The sequence below is a fragment of the Dermacentor andersoni genome, chromosome 6 (assembly GCF_023375885.2).
Source record: "Dermacentor andersoni chromosome 6, qqDerAnde1_hic_scaffold, whole genome shotgun sequence".
NCBI lineage: Eukaryota > Metazoa > Arthropoda > Arachnida > Ixodida > Ixodidae > Dermacentor > Dermacentor andersoni.
In genome coordinates, this window is record NC_092819.1 from 101871356 (window position 1) to 101898756 (window position 27401).

Sequence of the window (27401 nt, forward strand, 5' to 3'; positions counted from 1 at the left end):
AATGCTGTTTTGCAGAGACACGTCAAAGCACCGCACAGATGTGGCGAGAACGTGTGGACGTGCAGAGCCAGCCATGGAAGGTCAGTAGCGCGCAGCCTGCGGGGCCAAGATAGAGGAAGAGATAACCCAAACACCGCTTGGCTGCTTTTGTACTCTTTTTGCGTTCTTTTGCAAATCTTAGTGTCCCCTATTCCTAAAACGCTCTTGACTCGATTCCTTTAAGCACTTGCACTTACAGCACAAAACGGAACGCGGAATTCGTTGACTAGGCTAAATAGCCGCCGTGTTCACCGTACTTCCCTAACCGACTAAAGGTGTTCGTTTCAATGGTTTTCCGGCAAGTATACCCCAGGAGCCCTAGGGGGCCTTGGAAGTCCACACGAGGTGGGTGGCTGGGAGGGGACGGGGTGGAGTTGTATGAGGGTCTTTTTGCCCTTTCGACACGCTAAGCGGTGCGCAAATTTGGTCCATATGCGGAACGGGCCCGACAACAAGGCTCTCCCCTTCGACAAAACGGGGAGCCCTACACTCGACGCGCACACGTGGACGAGGCGCCGAGGGGTGGGTCACCGAGGCAGGTCGAGATTGAAGACGTCCATCAAGTAAAAAGAAGAAAGAAAAAGCAAAAGAGAAATTGAAACGGCGAACGTGCGGAAATACATCTGGATCCCAAATGGAAGCAGAAGTGCAACAATTGCCATTTGTTCAAGAGACGCCGCAATTGTGTTGTCGCCAACTGCCTAACGTATTTTCTTCCTATCTCCACTTGTGTCGCGCCGCAGCTGCAGGTTCAAAGCATACGAAATATAGCCAGGTCTGCCGATTACGGTAAATTACCACGTGACCTCCGGTAAGCGGCTTCTCATTTCTAAATTGCCACCGAAAGAAACCGCTCGTTCATGTATGTCGTTTCTCTTGTTTCTTTACGAAGGAGAAATGTACGGTTCTAGAACAAAGCCGCTAATTTACACACGCAGTCGTGTGGAGAAGAGCGAGAGACCATGCGAGTTCGACCGCTGAACACGTTCACCGAGATTTTCTTTGAACTGCATAATTATACGCGCACATTTCTCCTACGGCCAAGATTACAATCACGCTCGCGGCGCTGATCCAGACTAACGTTCGGTCGAGAGCTCACGGGCATGCGTCAGTGCCTCAATCAACCTCTCCATCGAGAATTAGTCCTACGCCGGCCAGATCTGCATTTCTCTGGTCTGTCCCCCCGCCCGCAGAGCCAGCGCGGTCGTCTGTCGCAACAAAGCAGTCCGCGCCAGACGCCGGCGACTTCTGTCAGCCTCGTTTGCGGCCCTCTCGCTAAATGCCCCGCAGCTCGGCACAGAGAATGGCTCTTCCGGAGACGAGCCCCTCTTGCATCCGAAGCCGTTTATCTGCGCAGGAAACGGCGTCGGCGGGGAGAAGGGCACGGCGTGCCGTAGCTCGCACCCTCGCCTCTGCAATTAGGCGTGGCAGCTGCGGCGGTGTCCGGCGCGGTTGTTCGGAGCGCACTAAATGGCCGCGCGCTCTTTCTCGACGAGGGCGGCCCTGCGCTGCGGGCGAGGATGAATACATCTTTGTTGTAGTCGTGACGGGCTCGCTCTTCGCTGCGGTGGCCTCCTCAGCCACGACGCAGAGGAGGCGAAGAAGAAGAAAGAAAAAAGAAACCCGGTTTTCCCCGACCTCACAGAGTCGGGAGGTAGAAAGAATGGAGCTCTTGCTTTTGCCTGCTGTGTGTGTGTGCGCGCGCACGCACGCACGCGCACGAAAATACACACGCACATAAAAACACGCATGTGCGCGCACAAAAACAAGCACGCACACGAACGCAGATGCACGCGCTCACGCAGAAAAGCGCGAGCGCGCACACCGGGATATTTTACAGCTGCTACGAGCACCGGAGCGAGATAATTGTTTCGCGCGCTGTAAAACTTTGCACTCTGGGAGCTCCGTTTATCGGAGGTGAAGGAAATGCTCGTGGGATTAGGAACGATAGGCGTGCGTGTGTCAACACGTTTCTGAGAAGCCTGGGGCGTGGGGCACATTTCGAGATGTGTCGTTTCTCAAAATGTGAGAACGCATGAAAAAATAGCCGCTTTTATTGCAACGGGCAGGGCAACGGGGGCGATTTTTCGACATGTCAGCGCTATTGTTGTTTTTGTTTCCTCGGATACTTTTGTAGCTTGTAAGGCAGCACAACGCCGCGTAACAACTCTTTCATTTAATAAGGCAAAGTACTACGAGGTCACCGGAAATGAACCAGACATCCCAGAGAAACGGCTTTCTCATGACGTATGTGCCACGTCTTGGTGACGTAACGAATTTCAAAGTATTCTTTTTTGTTTTTGTTGTTAGTATTGGGTCCATCGTGCCGCAGTAAAATGTTCCAGAAACTTGCTAAGTTCGGTCTTTCGCTCCTTTAGAATACAAGTATGCAATGTGGCCCATCTTTACCGATAAAAGATTAACTAACTAAAGGCCCAACCGGACGCCGTTACGGCGAGCTTGGTAACGTCACGGCGAGGTTAATGACGTCACGGCAACCTTAGTGCGGCGATTTCAAGGTGGCGGCGCCACCCGTCCTTCTTCATTTTTTTTTTCCTTTCGCTTACCAAGCCTCGATCATCTCATGGCCTCTGGCTGTAGCATTCTCCTGCTGAGCCCGAAATCGCGGGTTCGATTCATTTCTATGCTCGTGTGCACTTGAATGTAGGTGCACGTTAAAGAACCCCAGGCGATCAATATTATTCCGGAACTCCTCCACACTTTACCATAGCCTCCGAGTTGCTTTGGGTCGATCCATAAATCAGTCAAATGAACCTTTTTTTTTTATTGTACAAGGGTGATTTACTAATGCAGCTAAGCATACTCTTTTCTCTTTTGCACCATTAGAACACTCGCGAAAGCACGGTCAGTGCCTACGACGGCTGCATGTACACAAGCCTCACGATGGTGCTACGTCGATGTAACCTTCACGTCGCTTACTACTACAACAATTTAACGCTGAAAAGAAAGAAAACGAGCGCGAACAAGGGCACTAGTGTACCACTCTAAATGCAAGACTAGTTTTCAGCGCTGAGTTAACTGCTGAATATTGCTGAAGGCAGGAATTAGTGCGTATGTAGTAATTATTTGGTGTACACCTACATACTGGGTGTTTCTGCGAATACATTAAGCAATTTTCGAAAATCGCCTGTGATAGATAACACACAATTTTATTCATTGAGCTGACCTACACGAAGAGACGGACATTAATTGCACGCGAAATCGAAATGCACAATCAACTAATTAACAAACATTCACCAATTAAGTTTTCAACTAATGAACTTGCGGCGGATCTTGCAATTTACTAATTGTAGCCAGTGAGACTGCAGGGCAAATCCACTTGAAAATAATTCTGTGGATGGCACCATCTTAGTTCGAAATATGCGCCATCAAACTTGCGTTGAAAATGCATTGTCGTTCCACTCACTTTTTTGAACAAAACGCCATTTTATGCGTCGAAGCACAATAATTACTGGACCACCAATGTGTTTCTTCGCAAAGTTCGAGAATTGATGCCTCGAAACTGGTGTCCAAGTGGATTTTTTCCGAGTGGATCCGCCTTGCGAACGCCCCCCCGGCTACAATGCTAAAACTTAATTAGTGATTGTTGTTAATCAATTGCTTATGCATTTCGATTCGTCGAGTTTTGTCTGCCTCTTCGAGTAGACCATCTCAAGGGCTAGAATAATGGTGCCTGCAACAGGCGGCTTTTAAAAATTGCTTAATGTCTTCGCGGTAACACTTAATGTTCGTGCATTTACAACTGGGGACGTATTCTGAAGCAACCCACTTCGGCGATACTATCGCCGTAAGGCGCGCGCTGATTGCCTGGTTGAGCAAAATCGGATGACGTAGTGCTCAACCGACCAATCAGCTCGTCCGATTTTGATAAAACAGCCTAATCAGCGCGCGCCGATGGCGAAGGCGTGGCCAAGGCGATAGTGTCGCCGAAAGTGATCGTTTCAAAATACGGCCCCTGATCGTTTCAGAGCGCCCTAAAGGTGATCTTAACTCGCTGAAACACAATGCAAGCTGTATTATGATAATAAACGCGTATAGTATAACCATTGTGAGGCTTCCGATCAAAGCCTATCGAGATCACCACGGCACAACCAACACCCTCCATTATCTTCTTATCTAGCGTTCTACCTTATCCCTCTCCCGTTCCCCAGTGTAGGGTAACAAACCGGATGTTTCCGTTTTAGTTATAACCTTCTTGCCTTTTCCGTTCCTTTCGTCTCTCTCTCTCCCTCTCTTATGCTCGCAAACTTGGTTACTTACGACGTTCGTATAGTGCTGCCAGAGCGCTGTCAACCGTCCAATCGAATACGCTACAATAAATAAGGAGATAAGCGAATAAGGAGATAAGGGATGAAGTGCATGGACATGACGAATGCTAGACTTACAAATAACATTTATACATGAAGAGCCCTACCCCAGGAGAAATAACAAATAAATAAATAACGGCATAAGGCGTAACACCATTTGACAAAGAAAATATCACCGAGCCAAGCCATTGCGAAGATAGCTATAAGCTCTTTATCTGTTAAAATCACTTAAAGCGCGCTCGTTCTGTCTTTCTTTCTTTATTTATTACGCGAAAATATGCGACCATGGTGAAGTCTGCGATAGTAAACAGGCGAAGCATCCTATACGGGTATGCACAGTCTCCTATCAAATGTTCGCAGGCCACAGCTTGTTCGAAAACGTTCACTCTCAAGCAAGTGGCGGGGCTTATGGAGTAATTTTGGCAGTCGGAAGCTATGGGTGGTGAGAAACAGTGTCCCTTATATTCTCTCTCTTCCCAAAAACCTTGGGACTCTTATGATCCGATACGTGTCATAGGGCCCGAAGTCAATGTGTTCGCGCAAGCTGTGGCCTGAAAACTTTTGACCAAGCCTGCACGTACAGGCAGGGTATAAAGATTTAATGGATACGGATTCCACGAAAAAGTCGAATATTGGCCCAGTTTTAGCTTGCAGACATCTAAACAGTACAGTATATATCACATATGCATGTAGCACATTTGACATTCATGGAAGTGTGCCCGCAGGTTCAGGAAATGTTCTGCTTCTTGTATACCATATATCACTCGTCCCGCAAACAAGTTGTCTCTGCATGTCATATATCTTTTTCTGTTTAAAACAGCCCAGCAGGAGTGTATGGTGTGGACTACTTATCATGCTGTAGCACTGAGAACCGACGCAGCATAGACGGGATCTAGAAGCGCTGTCTTATATCCGAAGGTTTATTACAGGCACGTGGCAAGTGTATATACGAAGCAGAAAGCGCCAGAACGAGAACGGAGGAACACACAAAAAGCACATGTTTTACAACAGCGCTGCACGCGTGAGTAAATATGATCTAGAAAAGCACGTAGTACATCCATCCTTTGTTAGGGAAATGGAGGGCTGGCACGCACTCCTATTAATAAGCACGCGCAGGTGCGGGCGAATCAGTTTGCCATTTCCTTTGCGAATGATGGATGTACCATTCCTCCCGCCTCTCCCATACAAACATGCGTACATAGATACATACATACATACATACATACATACTTACATACATACATACATACATACATACATACATACATACATACATACATACATACATACATACATACATACATACATACATACATACATACATACATACATACATACATGGAACATGTACTTTCCATGTACAAGATCATATATATTCGCACATGTTTGATCTAATGCTGTTGCAAAAGGTGCTGGTTATTTATTACGGTGGTCTCGTTTTGGCTCGTTCTGCTTTGTATATGGGGTCTTTTTTCTTATACCATATACAATATCTTTAAAAAATCGTCTGTTTCAGATAGCGTAATTGTATCCATTGAACTGGATTACTCGAAGCCGCAGACATTTCTCGCACGAAAAAAAATCATACTCCGTTAATTAACGGCACCTCCCCCCCGCCCGAATTACCATGTTTAATTATTTACTTCGCAGTTGCAAGCTCTGCGACTTATTGCAATGGACGAATTGCAGCTGGTGAGTTTGCACGACATATATGTACACTTAGAACCACTTCTAAGGATCGCATGGGTTTCGATATATGCGCCGTGAAACTTGCGGTAAAAATGCACTATACATTGTTCCAGTTACTGTTTTAACATACTACCGTTTTATCCAATGAAGCACAAAAGCAACTGGAACGTCTACGCATTTCGTCGCACGCTTTAGGAACCAATTAATCAATGTAATTGCACAGTGAGTTTTTGTATTTCTGTGAATGCTACCCGTAAATGAAGAGTGGTTTATGTTGTCTGCATTTTGTTGTTTTCCTGTTCCTGTTTTTCGTAACTTGTATGACAATTACAATTCCTGCATTCATGTCAATTTTTCGCCGCTGTGCGAAAGTAACTTTGTATAAATAGTCCCATTTATCCCCACATTGTTTATATTTATATTGTTTTTTCCAATACATGTGTTCATCTTGTATTTATGCACGCATTGCTACGTGTTGCCAAAGAAACCAATAAGGGACACATACCTAGTCAAGCGGATCTTATGGCTTTTTGTCTCTGCCCCTGTCATCTGTACGTTGTATAGATACAAAATAAAGTTCAAGTTCAATATTTCAGGACTGGTGTCATCCTGAACATTCGTTCCAAGTGGTTATTCCTCGCGAACTCACCGGCTACAATTCGTAAATTGAAATATGTGCCGTAAATTAATTAACTAGAATGTTAATTAGCAAATATTTGTTAATCAGTTGATTATGTATTTCAGTTCCACGCGCCAATAATGTCGGCCTCTTTGAATAATTCAGCTCAATGACTAGAACTGTGCTATCCACCACAGGCAATTCTTAAATTCTGTAGTCTAGAAAACATACATACATACATACATACATACATACATACATACATACTTACATACATACATACATACACATACATACACATACATACATACATACATACATACATACATACATACATACATACATACATACATACATACACACACATACACACACATACACACACATACACACACATACACATACATACATACATACATACATACATACATACATACATACATACATACATACATACAAAAGCACCGGGCACTTTGCTACGCTTCTAACAAACTCACCTATTGAAAGGCAGCCGCTTGTGTAGTCCTTTCTGTTCATGCCAGTTATTTTCTTAACAAAACGTGGTTTTACGCATTGAAGTGCAAAAGTAAATGGGACACCAACGCATTTCTCCGCAAAGTTCGGGAATTAATATTTCGAAGCTGGTGTCATCCTGAGAATTCATTCCAAGTGGATCCGCCTTGTAAACTGCACGGCTAGAATTAGTCGATTATGCAGTTCAATTTTTTTACAAGTAGTGTGCGCCGCTTCGAGTAGACCACCTCATAAACCAGAATTGTGCTGTCTGCCACAGGTAACCTTTAAGAATTTTTGAAAGTGTTTACTGAACCAACCTGTACATTTCGGTGCTCACCAGGTGGTCAGAATCAGCGCACAGTTTTTGACTACAGTTGCCCTCACCGCATGCAGGGGCAGTTTTAGTTCAGCAGCGTGTGTTAGCCGTATAGGACAAACCCGCATCCTTAAACGAGGAGGCATAGGCGGAAAGTTTTCATTTTTGCGGAAGCGGGGAGGAGGGGGGCGACCAGCTTTCCGACCACACACACACACACACACACACACACACACACACACATATATATATATATATATATATATATATATATATATATATATATATATATATATATATATATATATATATATATATATATATATATTGCTGTTGATTCTGATTTCGAGTGAATCCGGCTTGGCCTCATTTCGGTTACTGAGTGAAATATACAGGGTGCCCAACTATGATGCACAAAGATTTTAAAAAAAAGAGCAGTTGCGTTACTCGAACAAAACCGAGTTCATATTCTTTCCAGTACAGTGAAGTAGCCGCCAGTAATTCTTTCATTCCTGAAATTCAATTCGACAATTGCTATTGAATATCTAAACAGACAAGTACTGTCCTAATTATTAAGATGTCATTGAGGCATTTGTAGGTACCCTCATATGACATCTAACTGCTGTGTTTTTAGCGACGTACTAATTGCGTGCAATTTTTTCCGACTGGCAAACAAACCTCACGAAATATGAAAAATACCACGTGACTGCGCTCCTACCCGCATCATAAAGCAGCGCCCTCAATCAGCTGATTGAAAGCAACTGCATTGCCTGTCACAAACTCGAAGAGACAGCGCATCAGCTTGATAATAGTACGTAAGGATGCATCAACAGCAGGTTTCGCGGCTTTGCAGCTGTTCCTTGCTCTCTACGTCACACTTATTATCCGTCTCTCAAGGCCAACTGATCACATTGATAACAAGAACCCCTTGATAACGCGGCCGAAGAGCCGCTCTGACCACGCACGAAACGCGAAAAGCAATGTAATAGGCACAGCATGTTTAAAAATCCCGCCTTTCCTCGTATCGCATCGACAGAGTGCGTGCGCATCTATATTTCTCACCAGAAACTTGCTTCGGACCAAAGCCAAATTAAAGTGACGGTTTTAGTTTTCATGAGTGTGCATACGTGCTGCAAAAACAGGTTCATGCCATAAAAAAAAAAGTGAAATAAACAGCCCGGGATGCGACCCACGTGTTGAGAAAAGGCAAAACCTGCGTTCAAGAAGGTAAATAGCCACGTCTAAATGAGCCGAATTGGCAATCGGGACGCCTGCACAAAAAGCCAAGAGAAAAAAATACATAAGATTTAAGTGTGCCCTTATTATCTATGAATTCGTAAGTGCCGTTGAACACCATCTGCTGCCCAGAGGATGTGTTCGAATACGGTTTCTTCTGCAGCTACGGAGTACTGAATCCGCTTTATCACATCTTCAGTGGATTTCTTGATGATCGACGCTCGAATTCTAGGCATACATCCGTTATCCTTGTCTTTAGCTAATCTGACGTACGTCTCGATCATATAAGCACGATCTTTCATGTAACTCCAAAGAAAGAAATCCAGTGGAGAGAGGTCACGTGAGCTAGCCGGCCAATTTACAGGCCCGTACCTTCCAATCTATAGCGCATGAAAAGTCGCATCCAGCCATGCAGTTTCGTGCTCGGCTGCTGCTGTGTGCTGGTGCTCCATCTTGCTGATAACACAGAAGTGGAAGACGTGACAGCGGGACTTCGCTGAGAAACTCATCCACCACTCCTTTAAGGATTTCGTCGTACGTAATGCTGTCCAGTCAGTGTGTGATTGAAGAAGACGGGTCAGATTTTATAACACCGGTGAAAATTCCGCACCACACATTGAACGACCACTGGTACTGGTGCCGATTGCGCCTTACCAAGTGTGAATCGTAGTCACTCCAATAGTGTGCATTATGCGTATTTACCCGGGCGTTTCTGTGAAAATTGGCTTCATCTGTGCACATGATGTCGCACAAACGTCCGGTGGCTCATCGGCTATTGTGAGGACTCAGTTCAAGAAATCTAGGCGATTCTGCAGGTCCTTATATATCTTCCAAGCATTGGTGCTGTTTAAGGTGGTACGGGTGAAAGGCCGTCGTTTAGAATCCTCCAAACTGATCACTTGGAAATTGGTACCAGGGCGGCCACGCCCCGCACGCTAGAATGAGGGTTTGAGGCCATAAATGCTACAACATTCGTGCGTAGGCTAGGGACTCAAACATGGAGTCCTACGCCGCTGTTTCTTGAACCTGCGGGTTTGTCTCAGGTTTTCATCGTTTCTGATGATAGTTGAAGCGTCTGGTCTACCGCCGCACTTCCATGCTGATATATATTTGCGGCCTTCCTCTCGTTGTCTTTTGCAGCTCCCAAGGCAAAGATCACTTTAACCTTTTGCATAGAGACGGGGACGAAACAATTGCGCACCTTTAAACATTTGCACTGGCGTTGTCAATTCGCTTTTGGGATGATAGGTATCGTGGCAAAAAAAAAAAAGACCCATCTGTGCGCTTTATCTACGCTGAGACAACAGCTATCACAGCTTACCAACTAACACCAAACACAGCTTACCAGCAACTAACCCCAAACGCGACGTGTTACTTTGGCCGAGGCGCGGCAGATAAGGCACTAGCTCGATCACGATGTTTTACAGCAAAGCTGTATACGGCTAGCCGATTCGTCCGTCCACTCGTCTGTCGCCTGTACGCCGAAAACTCCTCCGGCACAACCCCATGCGAATGCACAAAAAAAAAAAAGCGAGACGTCAACACTAGCTGCGCCAGTGTTGACGTCTTTGCTCTCCGTCGCAGCCAAACGGGCGCGCAGCAGTTTCTCTCCGGCTCCGACCAACACCACCTAATCTAGGTGGTGTTGCTCCGACACGGGTAGGCGACGGGTCATACGTACGCCCGAGTAGTAGGCAGCTTTCGATCAGCAACGCCGCGAGCAGAACCGGGAATGAGCTCGTCTACGCCATCCCGACGCTGCAGCCCGGGCGCAAGAACAGGCTCGTGCAGCCGAGCGCAAGCAGCAACTGCGGGCCGAGGATCTGGCAGTCTACTAAGCCGTCGTTTACCGTCGGGATTAACCCAGTGATAAACAACGGGCCGCACGTTTCAACTTCGCTGGTTAATCATCTGTACAGGGTGCTTGGGCGGTGATCTTTTTTTTCTTTATTTCCTTCATTTCGTTCTGGCTAACTCACAAGGAGCATGTTCGAGGATGCGTGTGGGAGCGTAGTCACGTGGTATTCGCCATATTTCGCAGGGTTTATTTATCAGTCGGAAAAAATTAGTACGCAAATATTACGTCGCTGAAAATAGCAGTTACATGTCCCTTGCCTGCGTCTACAAATGTCTCATTGAGATTTTGATAATTACGATAGTACGTCTTGAGTTAGATAATTAGTTACAGTAACCTAATTAAATCTCAGTAACGAAAAAAATTACTGGCAGCTACTTCACTGTAATGCCAACAATATGCACTAGGCTTTCTTCGAGTAAAGCATTGCTTTTTTTTTTTTAATCTTGGTGCATGATACTTAATTGGGACACCCTGTATATTCTCTGCATGCAAGTGATGATGTTCCCATCCATAATAAATGTTGTAGATTATAAGAAGTGTTTTTTTAATGAGTGGTTAGTTTTGCTTACTGGAAAGAGAAGGATACTGAGACACATATCATTCACGTGCATTTTACTCGCCGTTGATAAAAGACTCTGCCGAAGGGGTCACCAAAGTCTACAGGCTTTTTTCAGGGTCAAAAAAGCACGCAAAACATTTTGAAGCGAGGTGAACATACATCAACATATTCTATCTCTAGGCATAAGCTATTCATACCTTTAGAAATAATTGTTAATTGGCTACCTCCTTCTCGTTAAAGATGTAATAAACTTTGTCCTGTGCATATAGTTATACGTTGTGTATGTGCATGCTGTTTACAGCGGAAATTTAGAACAATGTTGAAGTGAGAAAATACGGATGAGGCAGCCGCCGCTTGTACTTCTAATAAGCTTGTTCTCCTATTATCATTATTTGCAGAAATAAAGCACAGTATGAATTAAAATCCGTGCACGTCCATGCCAACAATGATACAGGGAGCTATTAGGCATAATACAATCTTAAGTTAAAAGGCCGAAGGAAGTGAAAAGAAACGTCAAATGATGTGGGTGACAAAACTCTGGCAATGACACGTTAGGTTAGGGGGGTGGGCTTAGGCTTTGGCATCGCCATGGGCAGGGGGGGGGGATGAGACCCCCCCCCCCGGAGTTGGCGCTTATGCAAGGAGGAATAAACTTTATTTGTAAAAATGAGCAGACGGTGGAGTCGTCCGAAGTGCGCGGCGTCATATATAGTCCAGGATGCCGTGGGCCTGAGCCAATAGCTTGGCCCTGCTCAACAGACAATGCTGATCTTCAGGGTTCGGGCTCCTTAGCTCGGCCTCCCACTGCTCGACGGTTGGTCCTGTTATGTGTGGTGTCGGTTTGCTGTGCCCACACTCCCGTACTACCACGTGGTAGAAGGTGTTCGGCGCAGAGCAGAAGGCGCACTTGTAAGCGTATATAGCTCGCAGGATACATGGCGTGCAGCAGGGTGCCGTGCGGGAATGTGCCGGTCTGTAGTTTGCGGAAGATCACCGCCTCTTCTAGTCAGCTTGGGATGCAGGGGTGGGTAGGTCCTCATAACCAGTCTGTAGTGGCTCAGGATGTCGCTGTATGTTTTCGGGACGCCATCGTGTCTACCGGGCTCGCGAATCCGGTGAGCATCCTTAAAAGGTGCAAAGATACCTACTCTGGCGATAATCGCAGTTCGGGACAACTCCACAAGAGCATGCGACACCCGCGTATCTTTCATATTCAAATTTCCTTACGTGATAGACGCTTCGGCAAAAGCTTATGCTGCTTTTTTCCACGTATACAAGTACGTTTATAACTTTGTTGTATGGTGGGAGGGTACCCACACTTTTTACGATGCGGGCGCGGTAATTGCTAATCCGGCGCTCGTCCCGTAAACTTCATTGTGTGCTTTGCATCTTTGTTCAGAAGTATGAAGAGAGTATATACTGAAAAATAAAAATAAGGAAGGAAGGAAGGAGGGAAGGAAGGAAGGAAGGAAGGAAGGAAGGAAGGAAGGAAGGAAAACAAGAGACGAAAGGCAGAGAGGCTAACCAGATTAAGTGTCCGGTTGGCTACTCTGCACAGGGGGATGGGGTATAACGGGCAGAAAAGATGAGAAAACAAGAGAATATTAAAAAAGAAAAGAAAACAAAATAAGTAAGCGTTTGGTGTACATACCCATAAATAAATGATACGCTATTCGAGCGTCCGTGCGTTGCCCAGACTTGTTTGTCTATGTACTAATTTGCGCTCCGCGTTGATTACTTCAAATATGTACCAACTTGACCGACAATGTACGCTGCCAAGGTATCTATGCTCTTGAGTGAAAAAAAAAGGGGGGGGGTGGAATTGGTAAGAAAAAAGGACTTTTGTTTCTCAGTATGAAGACGAAGGAGTACGCCGACTGAGTTTTAGAAAAATATAAACAGAATATGACAGCCTTCTTGAAGGAGCGCTATAAAAAGAAAGACCTAAATCACCTTAGATTGAGAAAGTATTCTTCCTAAACTTTCTTTTAGTTAATTTTGTGGCAAGGTGCTGTTTGCTAGAAGATTAAATAGAGGTAAAACAATTAATTGCGGTGGATAATTTTGTTTGACTAAACAATTTTTAGGGCTCCACAATCTTTTTTTTTTTCTTTTTCCAAGTCTCATGGTTCAAACAGATTATTTTCTCTCAAACCATTAAATCATGTTGCCGGTCGGTTTCACCTTTTGCCGAAAATACATAAGAACAACCCGCCGTGGTTGCTTAGTGGCTATGGTGTTGGGCTGCTAAGCACGAGGTTACAGTGTAACGATGTCACGGGATCGAATCCAGGCCACGGCGGCCGCATTTCGCTGGTGGCGAAATGCGAAAACATCCGTGTACTTGGATTTAGATGCACGTTAAAGAACCCCTGGTGGTACAAATTTCCGGAGTTCTCCACTACGGCGTGCCTCATAATCAGATCGTGGTTTTGGCACATAAAACCTCGCAATTTAATAACAAAGACAACCCCGGTCGTCCCATCCTTCCTGGTCCTTTAAGTAGTCACAGAAAATGTATCCAGCATTGTGAAGCCCTAATGAGTAATATCCTGGCTATTTTTCAGTCTTTCGTAAAATATACTACTGAATTTCTGTAAGATATAATTGATCTAGATATTCCCAAAGGCTCGCTATTGGTAACACTTGATGTAGCATTCCTGTATGTTATAGTAGGACACAACTTAAAAAAAAAAAACAGCACTTGGCAACCAAGGCACACGGACCGCAGCGGGGTTGTGTTACTCCGCCAGCTTAATCACATAAGCAAACAAAATCGTGGTCACGCGACCTTTTCAAAATGGCGTCGTACTGGATACCTCCGTATCGTCTGCTGTTCCTGAAGTGATGACGTGTGCAACAGACATGGACAAAGTGCATGGAGTCTGAGCATTCCACTTCTTAAAAGTCCGCGGTACAGTTCATTTAATTGCTCATCACGTTGTACTCATGAAACTTCAATGCCAACTTAAGTGAAACTTGATAATAAATAGTTGCAGCGAAGCAAGTGTTTAATTTCAGTTCAATAAAGAGTTAGGCTTTCACCGTTCCACTACAATAGACGAGTGAAAAGGTATAAAATTACGCGCTAATAATTTTATTTTTCTGGTTACCGCCTTATTTAGGTAACAGGAAACATTTGAAGTATGAACTATTTGCAGCCTTGTGGAGGAACTATGGCTGGCGGTTATGAGGGCATGGGCGGGGCTTCACTGCAGACCTAAGCTGTGTCCGACCATAGTCGCAAATCGCGGCTGCCCCGTGGATCCGGCGCAATAATGGAGAGTTCGCCAAATCGCACAGGCGCGCCCACTGGGGAGCCGCGGGGAAACGATGATTGGATGAAACGGCGCATTGGGGCGCCCCGGGGCGCACCAGTGCGATTTGCCGAATTTGCCGATTTACCCAATTCGCCGTGATGTAGGTGTAGAATCGGAAATAATTTTTTTTCTCTTGTTCGGTGCAAACATGCATAATGAGTGCGTACACATCATATCACATGGGCGAGTTTTCCTAGTTTTCGTGACGTCGCGTGATGTAGACAAGCGTTGTGGTTGTAGCCCGAAAATGTTTTTTCAAATCACGGTGGGCCAGTGGCCGAAATGAAATGGACGCAAATTGGTATAGCTTTACGTTATAGCGCTCCAGGCAAGCAGAATAACTTTATTTGCCTCGGGAGACGGTTAAGTATCGCGCAGACCGGCGGCGTACACGCCAACACGCCATTTTTATTCCAAATCCGCCATTTGCCCTCCGTGATAGGTCAAAATGGCTCGGGACCCGCCCACTCGGGCGCGGCGGCCGACCATACGGGCTGGACCCAAGCCATTCTGACATATCGCGGAGGGCTAATGGCGGATTTGGAATAAAAACAGATCGTAATAGTTTTACGTTATTTCAGCCGTTACGAAGGCATGTCTGCAGCAACTGGGCTTTCTATTCTGCCTTCGCATTATCTCCAACTGCCTATTTTCAGAACCTGCCCAGTAGTCCTGGCTTAGCTGGCTGTTAAACAATATTTGGAAGAAAAAAAAAGAAAAGAAAGAGAAAGGGAAGAACAGCAGCAGGCTTGTCACACCATGCAGAAACACAACCCAATTTCCGGCGAAGCTGCTTCTTTAGAGCGGCTGCAATAAGAACTTAAGTTGCCTGTAATTAAATCACATACTTTAAAACATTGCCCGAATATGACATTGTCCGTTTCCCATCGTCCCATGGTTCTCCCATGGTTGCGGGATAAAAATGCGCAGTTCGTAAAACACTTATAGCGCTCCGAATCACAGGTATGCGTAAATTACTGCAAATATCGTAATTAGTCGACGCACCTCGAAGTTCGCCTACACATTGCCCATAACGCCTTTCCTTCTTTTCCTTTTTTCGACGAGTACAAATAAGGCGTTTTGTTTAGGTCGCACACCAAAGTATCTAACTATACGACCCTCGTATATGACACATGAAAATAGGAGAAAGGAACGCAACAACAACGAGGGTATTTGCAACACTCTTAAGCCAGGAACGTGAAAGCGCCGCTACAAATGCACTTTACATGACCTCTATTTCCGCGAGAAATAAACTTGGTGTACCACACGGTTATATCGCGAGACATTGGAAAGCACACCTGATATAACGGCCGTATAACACTTTCGCACACTTAAGATTTTGTTTCTTTTTTTTTTTTTTTTGAATAGGCGGCATTTAATCCGCACGCATTTACTCTCGCACAGAGATTTGCCGCAGCTTTACCTCGTGTTCGTTAAATTTGTTCTCAGTGACATTTGTTGTTACGCCAGGCCAGCGTGCAAATCTCTTGCGCCGTTCGTAAAACACGCTCGCAACCTTCCTGAACACTTATAGATACGTAATTTATTGCAAAGGCTGCAATGAACCCACACACTTGGAAATTTGCCGACATATTACCCCTTTTCTTTCTTTCTTTTGCCAAATATATACAAGGTGCTGTGTTTAGTTCACTGAGGACAACGGAGAAACAAACTATATACAGGGTGCTTCTTTTTTTTTTAGCTGCTCCAAATTTTAAAAGATTGCCTGTGGCAGCTAGCAGCATTCTAACAGTTGATCTAAATAACTCGATGAGGCGGCTGTTACTTCTACCAGAAATTAAAATGTCAAATTTAATAATTAGCTTAATTACACAAATTAACATTTTAATTAATTACTTTCTACCACATATTTCAACCTACGAATTATAGCCGTCGAGTTCGCTCAGCGTATCCACTTGGAACTAATTGAAGCCCAAAAGTAACTGGAACGCCGATGTATTTTGTCGGACACTGAAAATTAATATCTCGGAACTGGTGCTGTCCGGAGAATTCGTGCCAAGTGGATACGCCATGAGAACTCAGCGGCTATAATTCGTAAATTGAAATATGTCGCGTAAATTGTAATTAATTAAAGAGTTAATAATTTAATTACGTTATTCATTCAATTGAAAATTTTTATTTTTCGTGGACGTAATTGCCGTCCCATCGAGTAATTTAGATCAAGGGTTAGAATGGTGCTATCTGTCATAAACATTTTTTTTTAAATTTGCTGCAGCTAAAAAAAAAGCACCCTGTATATACGAACCTCGTATGACGAGAAAACGAGGGTTCAGTAATCATTTGCAACGTTTTTAATTAAGTCAGGAACGTGAAAGTTTCGCAACACATTAAAGTTAACACTGCAACTATTTTCACCATATTTGAAGCTGGTGTCTTCTACAGTTGTTTAGGAATCTGGGAAACATTGCGGATAGCGGCGGTATATGACACTGTGGAACGCTTGAATAATTAATCTTTTTACAAAGGGGGTAATCAACCAACATAGATTATACATTTATCGTTCGTCACTCACAGCATGCTTCCTACCGAATTTCAATGAAGTACTTACATCGTGCCTCACATAGTTCACCGAGGAGACCGAGGAAGAGCAACCTATACATGCCTAGTATAACGCATAGAAACTGAGAGAAGATGAGTGGAGAAGATGAGATACAGAAGATGATTTTAAAGCGAAAGCTTTACTGGCCGCGAACTTCCGATTTCGCCGTGGCGGTGCTCCGAGGAGGCACATGACGTCACAACGCGCGCCTCGCCACGGATATTTCTCTCTCTCTCTCTCGCTCCCTAGCCACTACTGCGCATGCGCCACTAGTAGCACCGAGCCACAGATGTTCCGCCGCTGCGCACGCGCCTTTCCGCTTCCGCCGTTTGGTATGACGTCACGCCGCGTTCCTCGACGTTGCGCTTGCCTCCGCTCGCTTCACCAGCTGCGTCGCATGCCTGATAACATGTCGGAGGATTGAAAAAGAGAGCTCGCGTGCGCCGCAACCACAGTTGAGGCGGCAGTATGGACGGCGACAATTCTGATAAGCAGGAGTAGGTCTGGAATCGACATCGGAACGAGATGAAACGAATCGCCCAGGAAACAGACAAACAGCGCGCCGAACGACTGGCTAAACACCGCAACATAGCTAGATAACCAGACTAACCTGGACTTGCTATCAAGATTAACCAAGGCTAACCATGCTATGCCTTAGCTTTCGCTACATATATCCTGGCATAGCCTAGCTGAGCCACTGCCAATCTTGAAAACGCACAGTTAATAGACACACAGAGTGGCCCCCATTTCCTCTAAACATGAACTCTCTGCTAATTTTCGTCCTCCCAGGCAAGCGGGAAAACGTTTTAAGCATCTCATATATAACGCCTATATATATAAACATGGGTTGCATCGCATACGGCAGACATCGCCAGCTCCTGACTGGAAGCTCACCATTATCATTGAAAAGGAAGGTGTACAATCAGTGCATTTTACCGGTGCTGACATATGGGGCACAGACTTGGAGACTGACAAAGAAGCTTCAGAACAAGTTAAGGACCGCGCAAAGAGCGATGGAACGAAGATTGCTACGCATAATGTTAAGAGACAGAAAGATAGCGGTTTGGATCAGAGAGCAAATCAAGAAAAAAAAAAATGGCTGTGGCTTAGCTAAGGTTAAGCCCAGGATGCGAAGCATACTAGCCTTTATTTTAGTTGTTGAACCACTGTTTAGCCTGGTGAACTGCTGTTGCTTGGCTATATTTGGTTCGGCTAGACGAAGAAACAACTCATGCAGGCGAGCGCACGAGCTGAGACCCGGCTATGTAGCTACGCGGCCGCAAGCGAGCGCACGAGTTGAGCCTCCGCTTTTGCAGCTGTTATGACGTCATATGGTAGCTACGCGGCCGCGCGCGGCGCAGCAAGGAAGAGCGTGGTTGTGCGGCTAGTATGCTTCGCATAAAAGAATGGAGCTGTGCAGGTCATGTAATGCGCCGGTTAGATAACCGTTGGACCATTAGGGTTACAGAATGGGTACCAAGAGAAGGAAAACGCAATCGAGGGGTGGAGCGACGAAATTAGGAAATTCGCGGGCGCTAGTTGGAATCCGTCGGCGCAGGACAGGGGTAATTGGAGATTGCAGGGAGAGGCCTTCGTTACAGTGCACTAGAATATTCTAGTTCACTATACCTTCGTCCTGTTGTGGACATAAAACAGGCTGATGCGTGATGATGATGATGATGATGATGATGATGATATAAGGTCTCAGTCCGGCGGCGGCTGCGTATGTGCGGCTGAGCGCGGCCGCGCGGGCCCTATCTTGAAATCGATTTGCGCTGGGTACAGAGTCTAGGTGCACCGAGGGCTGACGACTTCGTGTCCGCTGTGTTTGCGCCGCTTAGTTCGCGTTGAAGCAAGATGCAGCACCAACTGAGCAATCAGCTCACTGCTGCTGCCGCTATTCCTCACGCCAGTGTTTTGACCGTTTTGACAACGGTCATCGAGTGAGATATGTTCATGTTTGCCTGCGTACGCGCGTGACACCATGCTTGCCAATTTAGTTAACGAATGTTCACAAGTTTATACGACCCATATAACTACTATCTTTACTTCATATAGCTGTCTAATAACTTGCTATCGCAATCGTTGCTTCGCCTTTCGAGCGAAACTGTGACATTTTTTTCCCTATGAATATAGCCTTTAGGAAATTGTGCCAACTGCAATATAGAACATTTATACGACATTTTGCTTGCAGCTGTCTGTCTTATAACCTTCCGTCTTTTATGCTAACAATAAAAATGCGCACAGCGGTATTTTCAAGCTTGTTTAATATGTCAATCGCTGCAGTAGCTGGAGACTTCAGAAGGACACTCAGGGCAGTGCTCAGGGATACCACAACAAGGTAAATAGGCCGCACCACCGTGCACAGCACCTGCACTTGAATTAGGGATTCTTCTGAACCCGTTGCTCTCTCGTCGTTTTGCCTAGTTTTGCCTAATGAACTCTCATAGAATAAAGAACCCAGCCGCCCAGGGCAACATGACCGCCGTGCCCTCAGAACATAATAAATCATAGCTTTTCTCTTCTTTTTTTCGCATTTCTGGTACATTTAGATTAATTCTACTCAATGTGCCATTCGGCCCTTTTTTTCTTACCTAACGTGTGCCTGGTTTTGTCGCCTTTGCCCTTTCCGAGCGGCAACCATGATAGGCGGGATGGCCGCGTTCATTCGCAAAATCTGCAAAGCAAAGTTTACTTTCATGGATTTCATGTCGGCGTTATTTACAGACCATAGTCTTCCTAGTTGCTTGCAACTGCAGCGACGTGCATGCTGTTCGTTCTTGCCGTGCTGCAGGCAAAGTAGAATGCTTATTCATCGGTAATGACTGTGTGTCGTAACGACCGCGACAGATGGATTTCGACTACGACGACGAGGACCAGCTGCCCGACGAGGAGTACTACTTCGACGATGGCGAAGTCGTCGCTGCCCATGATGTCACATTAAGCGATTTGTACACCAATTGCGTAGTGCCGAGCCTGCGCGATGGACTACGCGCTGCAGTAGTTATACTGCCTGCGTGTCTGCTTCTCAGGACCGTCGTCAGCACCAGTGAGTTTTAAGCGTCACTTCGCTCAGCCTTTTTTGAATGGGAAAATTTTTTATATGACTGCGGCTTTCGCTCACGGCATGAGTTGCGAAGTCGTTGCGTGGATTGTAGTAATGGGAACACAGGAAACTGGCCACTGTACTGAGGGGGGTGTCGTGTCGTGATGAGTTATTTAGGGCGCGCTTTAGTAGTAAATTTAGCGCTACCTATGAATGACCATTGGAATAACACATACTCACTCTTGGGGATTGGCCAAGAATCGGGTAGCCCAAAATAATATAATATACTATGTAAAATTCAAAGTGCATTAATCACTGATGGAGAATAGGTGGGTTAGAAACAAAATAACTAGAACTTGATGTGTATATTAGTGAAAATAAAAGGAATAAATAAGAACAAATGAACTGACAGGACGCGCGCAAAAAAACAACAACAACCTAGAAAGCGAAAAAAATTATTGCTTTCATTGTGAAAGTGCAAGGCGATTAAAGGAGGGGGCGTATCAAGAACCAAGCTGTAAATAAATGCAAAACAAGCTGGCTTGTGGCACCATTGACGAAACTAAAGTCTACGTAGCAATAAAAATGAATGACTGTTAGGAACGAGTGGCCCTAATATTGACAAACTTACCATTGCACTTCTTTCTTGGCAGCGATGGCACCAATTTGTATATAGTGAAATGAATGTGCCACACATTAACTTTAAAGCAAGCACGCAGAACATCTGAAGATGGCCATAAAGCCAGCTCAGATATCACACACTGGTTACTTTAAAATCACAGGCTAGAATGGCACAGTATTGAATGACAGATCATCATTTACCGGGTAACTACCCCATAAAATTTTACTGGACCTTGCTGGTGGCATTGAAGCCAAGAGCAAGTATACATTATTTCACCTAACCATTACCGTTCCCTAACTATTACCTTTCCATTTTGTAATACCTGCATGAACCAAATCTGTTTGTGTATCTGTAACCATGTATTTATTATGCCTGAAGGCATGCCTCCACAGTAAAACTATGTCACTTGTTACAGCGAAGCTATGTGTGCCTAGGGTTCTGTGCATTTTTTTTATCCGTGAACAAAAACTATCATAATCAATTGCTCATACCCCTGTAAGCATTCATGCTCCCGTTAGCAAGCAAAAGATGCAATAGCTCATTGCCCCATAAGGCAGAGACTACAAGCACTCAGCAAAGTGAAGCGAACAGTGCCGAAATTCTTTCTAATCATGCATACAACATACAGAACAGCATGTTGAAAACTCATCATCAATGGCTCATACCCCTGTGAGCAGTGGCTCATACCCCCATAAGCAAACAAAAAATGCAATGATTCATAGTCCCGTAAGGTTCATGTCTACTCGCTTTGCGTGAATTAGTTGCAATGACACTACCCTTGTTGTCGTTGGTGATTTCGATGTTAATGTGTCGGTACTTAAAAGGGAGCGGTTTACGCGTTCTGTATTGCAGACATATCCCTTGCGATGCCACACTGATTCGGCCCAACCGACCACACAGCGGTGTATGTGCATAGATTTGATATTATCAAAGAATGTGAGTGCAGTTGCGGGTGAAATAATGACCACCGATCAAGACAATAAATGAGTGTGCATAACTTTTGTCACAATGACCACCCATCAAGACAATAAATTAGTTCATACTTTTGTTCAAAATTATGTGTCACCTCCATGTCGTGTGCTAAACAGCTTCGCTGGTCTACCATTTTCACAAAGTGAAATGGCTCACAATTTTTTTTCCTTGTTTTACCAAAGAAAAATTAAATTAAATTATGGGGTTTTACGTGCCAAAACCACTTTCTGATTATGAGGCATGCCGTAGTGGGGGACTCCGGAAATTTTGACCACCTGGGGTTCTTTAACGTGCACCTAAATCTAAGTACACGGGTGTTTTCGCATTTCGCCCCCATTGAAATGCAGCCGCCGTAGCCGGGATTCGATCCCGCGAACTCGTGCGCAGCAGCCCAACACCATAGCCACTGAGCAACCACGGCAGGTTTTTACCAAAGAAAGTTTAAAAAACAAACATTGTTTATCCAGAAATCTTCATAGACTCAAAGGAACATTAGATATATATTAAGGCATGCGTCAGCTAGCTGTGTACTGATTCCTTAGAACTTTTAATCTTATGTGCTACTTATGTGCTCTTTAATATTATGTGCTAACTGACCACTTTCCTGTTATACGACCTATTGGGCTGCTGGAACCAAGGAAGTCACAAATGTAGCATGGTGTTCTAGTTTAAAAATAAAGAGGTGGAGAAAAACATACAAGTTTTTTATTTTGCATGCGAGTATAAAGGATGTGAAAAAATAAACACAGCCAGGGAGGGAGGCATTGATGAGAGCCGAACCTATGACATTTCCTCTGCGAATTGACCTAAAGTGTTGATTGCACTCATGTTCCTATTTTTATTGACCTTAGTGCATCTAAACACTTAAACGCGCCTTGTGTCATTTAAACCTCGGAGGCGCTCTGCGCACAATTGTGCACGCAGAGATACTGCATCAAAAGCAAAAGCACTAATGAAGATAATGATATTTAAAAGTTTAGACCTGTGCAAAAAAGAAGTTGTGGGATTTGTATAAAATCTTGATGTAAGAGCCACACTTTGACAAATCTAAGAAAAGATAGTTCTTTACGTGCAAAAAAGAAAACAGGTTCATCTTTGAAATCATTGTGTTTTCAAATTGCCGTTCAGATATTTTCATGCAAAAATGAAAGTTCAACATTTCTTTTAACTCCAGTTGCACAGAAAATTTGTTTACAGGCTCTTGCTCACTGTTGTGCTTCAGTCTACATGAAATTTTGTGTTGGTTGAGGCCGCAGAAGTGTTTGGCATTTGTCCATGTGTTGTCGTGATGCTGTAAGTGCGACCCCAGTAGTTTATGTTCTGTTGCTCAAATTCAGTATGAGTCTTTCCATCTACACATGAACTTAACCCATTACATTCTGCAAACACACAGATGAGGAGGAGGAATAAATGCTTATTGTGCAAAACAGCAAGAAAGTGTTCTTTCTTTGGCCATCCTGTGGCCCGCGCCCGGTCCACCAGACTTTGCTGACTCTCCAGGCTTGGTGCCTTTAGCATTTCCTCCCACATTTCGTCGATACCTTGTGGCAATTTTGAAGCTTCATCTTAAGTGTTTTTCTTGCGGTGTGGGCACACGAACACCATGTGTTGAAGGGTGTCTGGTACATCATAGAATTGACTTAGACATGATATCTGTGTGGGGTGCATTTGGTGCATGATAATTCCATGGACATATGTATTTGTTTGTGGTCTGCAGAGAGCGGTGGCTTCTAACTTGCTTAATTTTGGATGTGGTAGTGGATACCGTCATCTTTCCAGTCGGTAGCATTGAAATATTGTGGTGCATTTTATAGGAATGTCCTCCACCCTCGTTGCTTTCTGGAGTCTGTACGGCCACACAGACAAATAATTACAGCGAAGCTGTGAAGGGCTGCTTTTCCCACTATCGTGTCCGCGTGTAGAAAAAATTATCATCATCAACATTGGCTCCAGCGTCGTCTTCTCCACAGCTATCGTGTTGGTGCCCTTCGGCACTACCGCACAAACGCGCTCGTCGCTGTCGTTAATTAACTAAGAAACACATAGACATAACCAATAATTGAGAAAGACTTCAATGAACCGTCGGGATTTGTCCAGTGATAAACACCGGGGCCGCACGTTTCAGGTTCGCTGGTTAACCATCTGTACGGAGTGCTTGGGCTGACAATTTAAAAAAAAATTTTGCAGTTACACTGGAGTTGTGGTTATATGCGAATTTCAACTTGAGGTGTGGGTTCATGGCAGCATGAATTTTGCCTTAAGCTACTATGGTCAAGGCAGCGCAGCTTGTGGTGCTGTGGAACTACCTTTAGGGCAAAGTTCACCATAAGTGTCATCGAAGAGGTGGGGAAGAGAGCAGCTGGCTGAAGACATGACATGGATGATCCATGCATCCACAAAAATAGATTTCATAGCTGACCTTCCTGTAGGAAGTTCTCGCATGAAGTCCACGTTCTATAAGCTTCACAAGACTCACTGAATAATGGAAAATTCTAGATCTGCTCTGAAGCTGTACAATTTTCATTTTCCTGAAGATGCAAGAAATGTGGTTAAAATAAATTTTTAATGGACGGAATTTTTCGGCACCTGAAGAAGTTGAATTCATACGCCCCCATCTTTCACTTTCATTCTATTAATCTTTCACACTGTGATCCTATGTCATCTTATAACTACATCCCACTCTAATATGAAGGTGCTGTCTTCTGCTTCACCCTCTCCTGTACCACAACCTCTACCCACTACAGAAACATTTTGAAGTGTTTTTCTACCTTAAACAGTACTTGTCTCCCTTTACCCACCATCTTCAATCTTTGTCCTTGTCTTGCCAACACAGTTCTTGCCTCCTTTCACTATTATTATAAAACTCTGCTTCTCCCCCTGTTCATTTGTAGGCGGTGCCCATGGCCTTAGATCTTGCAGCTTAGTGTGGTTATTCTCAACTTTGTCCTTGCTTGTTTTCTCGCACATGGACCTTTGCATCTTCACTTTCCTACATGTCAGACACATGAACATTGCTGTTCTTTGCAAGGGTTGTCTTGTTTCCATGTGGCTTTGCTGGCCATACCACTGTGCTTTCTGTTCTGGTCTGTCAGTTTGACTGGTGTATGACACCTTCTCATCTGCCAGAATGCCTTACAGTGACTTTGTAAAATTGTAGGACTTCTACCAGTTGGCAGTGCGTGGGTGCACGCGCTGTCCACACTCCTTGGCATATGCTGCCTGTACAGCCTAGTCGGGCATCTGACAGCCTACGTGGTTGGCCTGGCACTACTGGGAACAGTTGTGCTGACAGCGCTGCCCCGACATCATGGCCTCTCGTGTGCCACTCTGGTTGCGGTCTTTGTCATTGCCTGGTGAGTGACACAAATGAGCTACATGTTTGTAAACTAAAGGGACGCTCCAGTGCATTCTGTGGTAAGGTGCCCATAGACATACTTGAAGGTTGCATTTCGGCCCCCTTTTTTGCGTTCCCATCTTCATTGTTGCCCATTATTTCTTACTGCACAAAATAACACCATACCAGCTTTATTTTATGCTTTTATGCCCGTTTCCCTGCTCATTTCTTTCTCCGGCGGCCTCAATACTTGTCATTGCTATCATTAGTTAGTGTTGTGAAGAAAAGTTTCAAATCGGGTAAACCATCCGTTTTATTGTGCAGCCAATGTGAAAGATGAAAAACGTTGAGAGGCTGAGAAAGTGGGGAAACAGCAGCACTACAAAATAATGGCACCACCTTATAACTGCGCAGAACTATATACTGTAGATGACGCATCATTAAATTATAGCATGTAGTGTAGCCAAAAAAAGTAGACAAATACATAGACTCTTTAAGGATTGGTGGTGACCAAGCACTTTGAACAATAATCTTTGGCAGGAAAGTTATGACAATTTGTCTGGCAGCTATTAATCCTGCATCTTGAGAAAGCTCAGGTCAGCAGAGTTTGCCATAAATATGTTCACTGTGCCGGCAAGCTCATTTGCAAGCTTCGCTGAATTGGGACAGCTACATCTGCCAACAACAAAACTGTCGGCAGTGCTGTCACATATCTGCGACACTGCATTCTGCAGCATGCTTACATCTGCTCAGCACCTGAGAATGTTCCAGATAATACCATGTGCTTCTTGATTCGATGGAGGTGGTCAGATTGGTGCAGGCGCTGTAATGTGCTCTAGTGCATCACTTTGCCTTGCAAGAGTTAGAAAGAAGTATTGAGGTGTCTGTTACGTGGTAGTGATGATGTTATGTTTCTTATTGGATCATATTGATGCATGCGTCCTTGTAGAGCCTTGTGTCTGATAGTCGAGCACCAATTTTTGCGCTGGCTGTTCTAGACATGTAAACAGTCCTCTAAATCACCTTTGCTGCAAGTTACACAAGAGCTGATAATTCATTTAGCCTCCTCCATTTAGCATTTTTAAAAACAGGCTAAGTTTCTAATTCGATGGCAATGTTCAGAGTAGACTACGCTAGAACCTGTTGGCGTGCAGTTCAAGTCTTCTGTTACTTTAGAATAGGAAATTCTTAGCAGTTAAGCTAGTTTACACTTGTCTGTCAGTGTGGTGCCTTCTTTCAGAAATGCTTGCTATTACTAAATCTGTGGAGCATGCATGTACATGCATACATTCTCACAAAAGTAATGTAGCAAAAGTTCTAGAACAAGTGCTTCTTCAGTCACTCATGCATTTGTATGGCATCATGACACTTGACGAAGACAATGGCTGCTGTGTTGTTGCACATTTTCCCTGTGTACCAGCCTCCATCAAGCCCAGTAATGTAAATTACAAGATTTGTATATGTATTACATCCTGTAAATAGTTTTACACCTACTTTACTTTCATGTAACAGTTCAAATACAGCTATAAATTAACATGTTTTATGTGAAACCTTCCAACCATTTGTGGCAAATAGCTTACATCGATGTTTGAGCTGATGGGATTAAACAACTGACTTGGTGTTTTCTTTGCAGCGAGCTGTGGCTTGTCGAGCCCAAGTCTTGGCACCAGGTTCGAGGTAAAGCAGCAGCGGCAGTTGCAGTGGTGATAATGATGATGTGGCCAGATCAGCAGCTCTCCCTTGGATGCAGGCTGTCAACTGGTTCTATGCATGAAGCTGGTGTCCTTGGCCATTGACCTGGACCATGGCCGGCTGGCGACACCAAGCCCTGTAGCCATGCTTGGATACTTGCTGCATGTGGGCTCAGCCCCGTTTGGTCCGTGGATAGGGTATGATGCATACGCGAGAAGCCTTGAACCTGAACTTTTGGCGAGCCTTGGATTCTGGTCATGGCTGCGTGCCCTGGGTCAGAGCCTGGTGCTATGCTATACCTGTCTGACTGTCTCCAACTGCTGGTCCACATGGCTCCTGTCCAACACACTAGGCCTGAGGCAAGCAGTATGCTCCAATGTTTTATGCTCCATGCTTTTGTTAACTATGAGGGATAAAAATGATGGAATGCCATGCTCCTGTTGTATTTAATAGACCCAATATTGGTTTGTTGTGTAATACTTTAACAAGGGGAACAATGGTGAAGGTTGGACAGTCATTAATGGCAATGACGGAAATAGAATAACTGTGTGCTGTATATTTTTTGACAGCAAATACCTTGAATGTTGTTCACCTCTCAAAAGCTGCATGACGATTGTCACCTCACAACCGTGGATTTGGGATTGGTTGGTCTCTTGCACTGCTTTAAGGACTTTCAGTTGATATAATGTGTTTGC

General features: G+C 44.6%; 1 protein-coding gene across 2 annotated transcripts in view; it reads left to right on the plus strand.

Moving 5' to 3' along the window:
* Positions 1-801: 801 nt before the first annotated feature.
* Positions 802-27401, plus strand: part of por (Protein-serine O-palmitoleoyltransferase por) — a 58657-nt gene continuing 32057 nt past the window's right edge. Inside the window, exons 1-5 of one of the 2 annotated variants that reach the window (XM_055066519.2) lie at positions 802-850; positions 19891-20089; positions 24838-25033; positions 26648-26691; positions 26765-27065. In XM_055066519.2, coding sequence (XP_054922494.2) covers positions 19891-20089; positions 24838-25033; positions 26648-26691; positions 26765-27065 — 740 coding nt within the window. In that variant the 5' untranslated portion in view covers positions 802-850. Of the gene's footprint in view, positions 851-19345; positions 19382-19890; positions 20090-24837; positions 25034-26647; positions 26692-26764; positions 27066-27401 lie in introns of those variants that run through there. The other variant, XM_055066518.2, reaches the window with a different exon arrangement.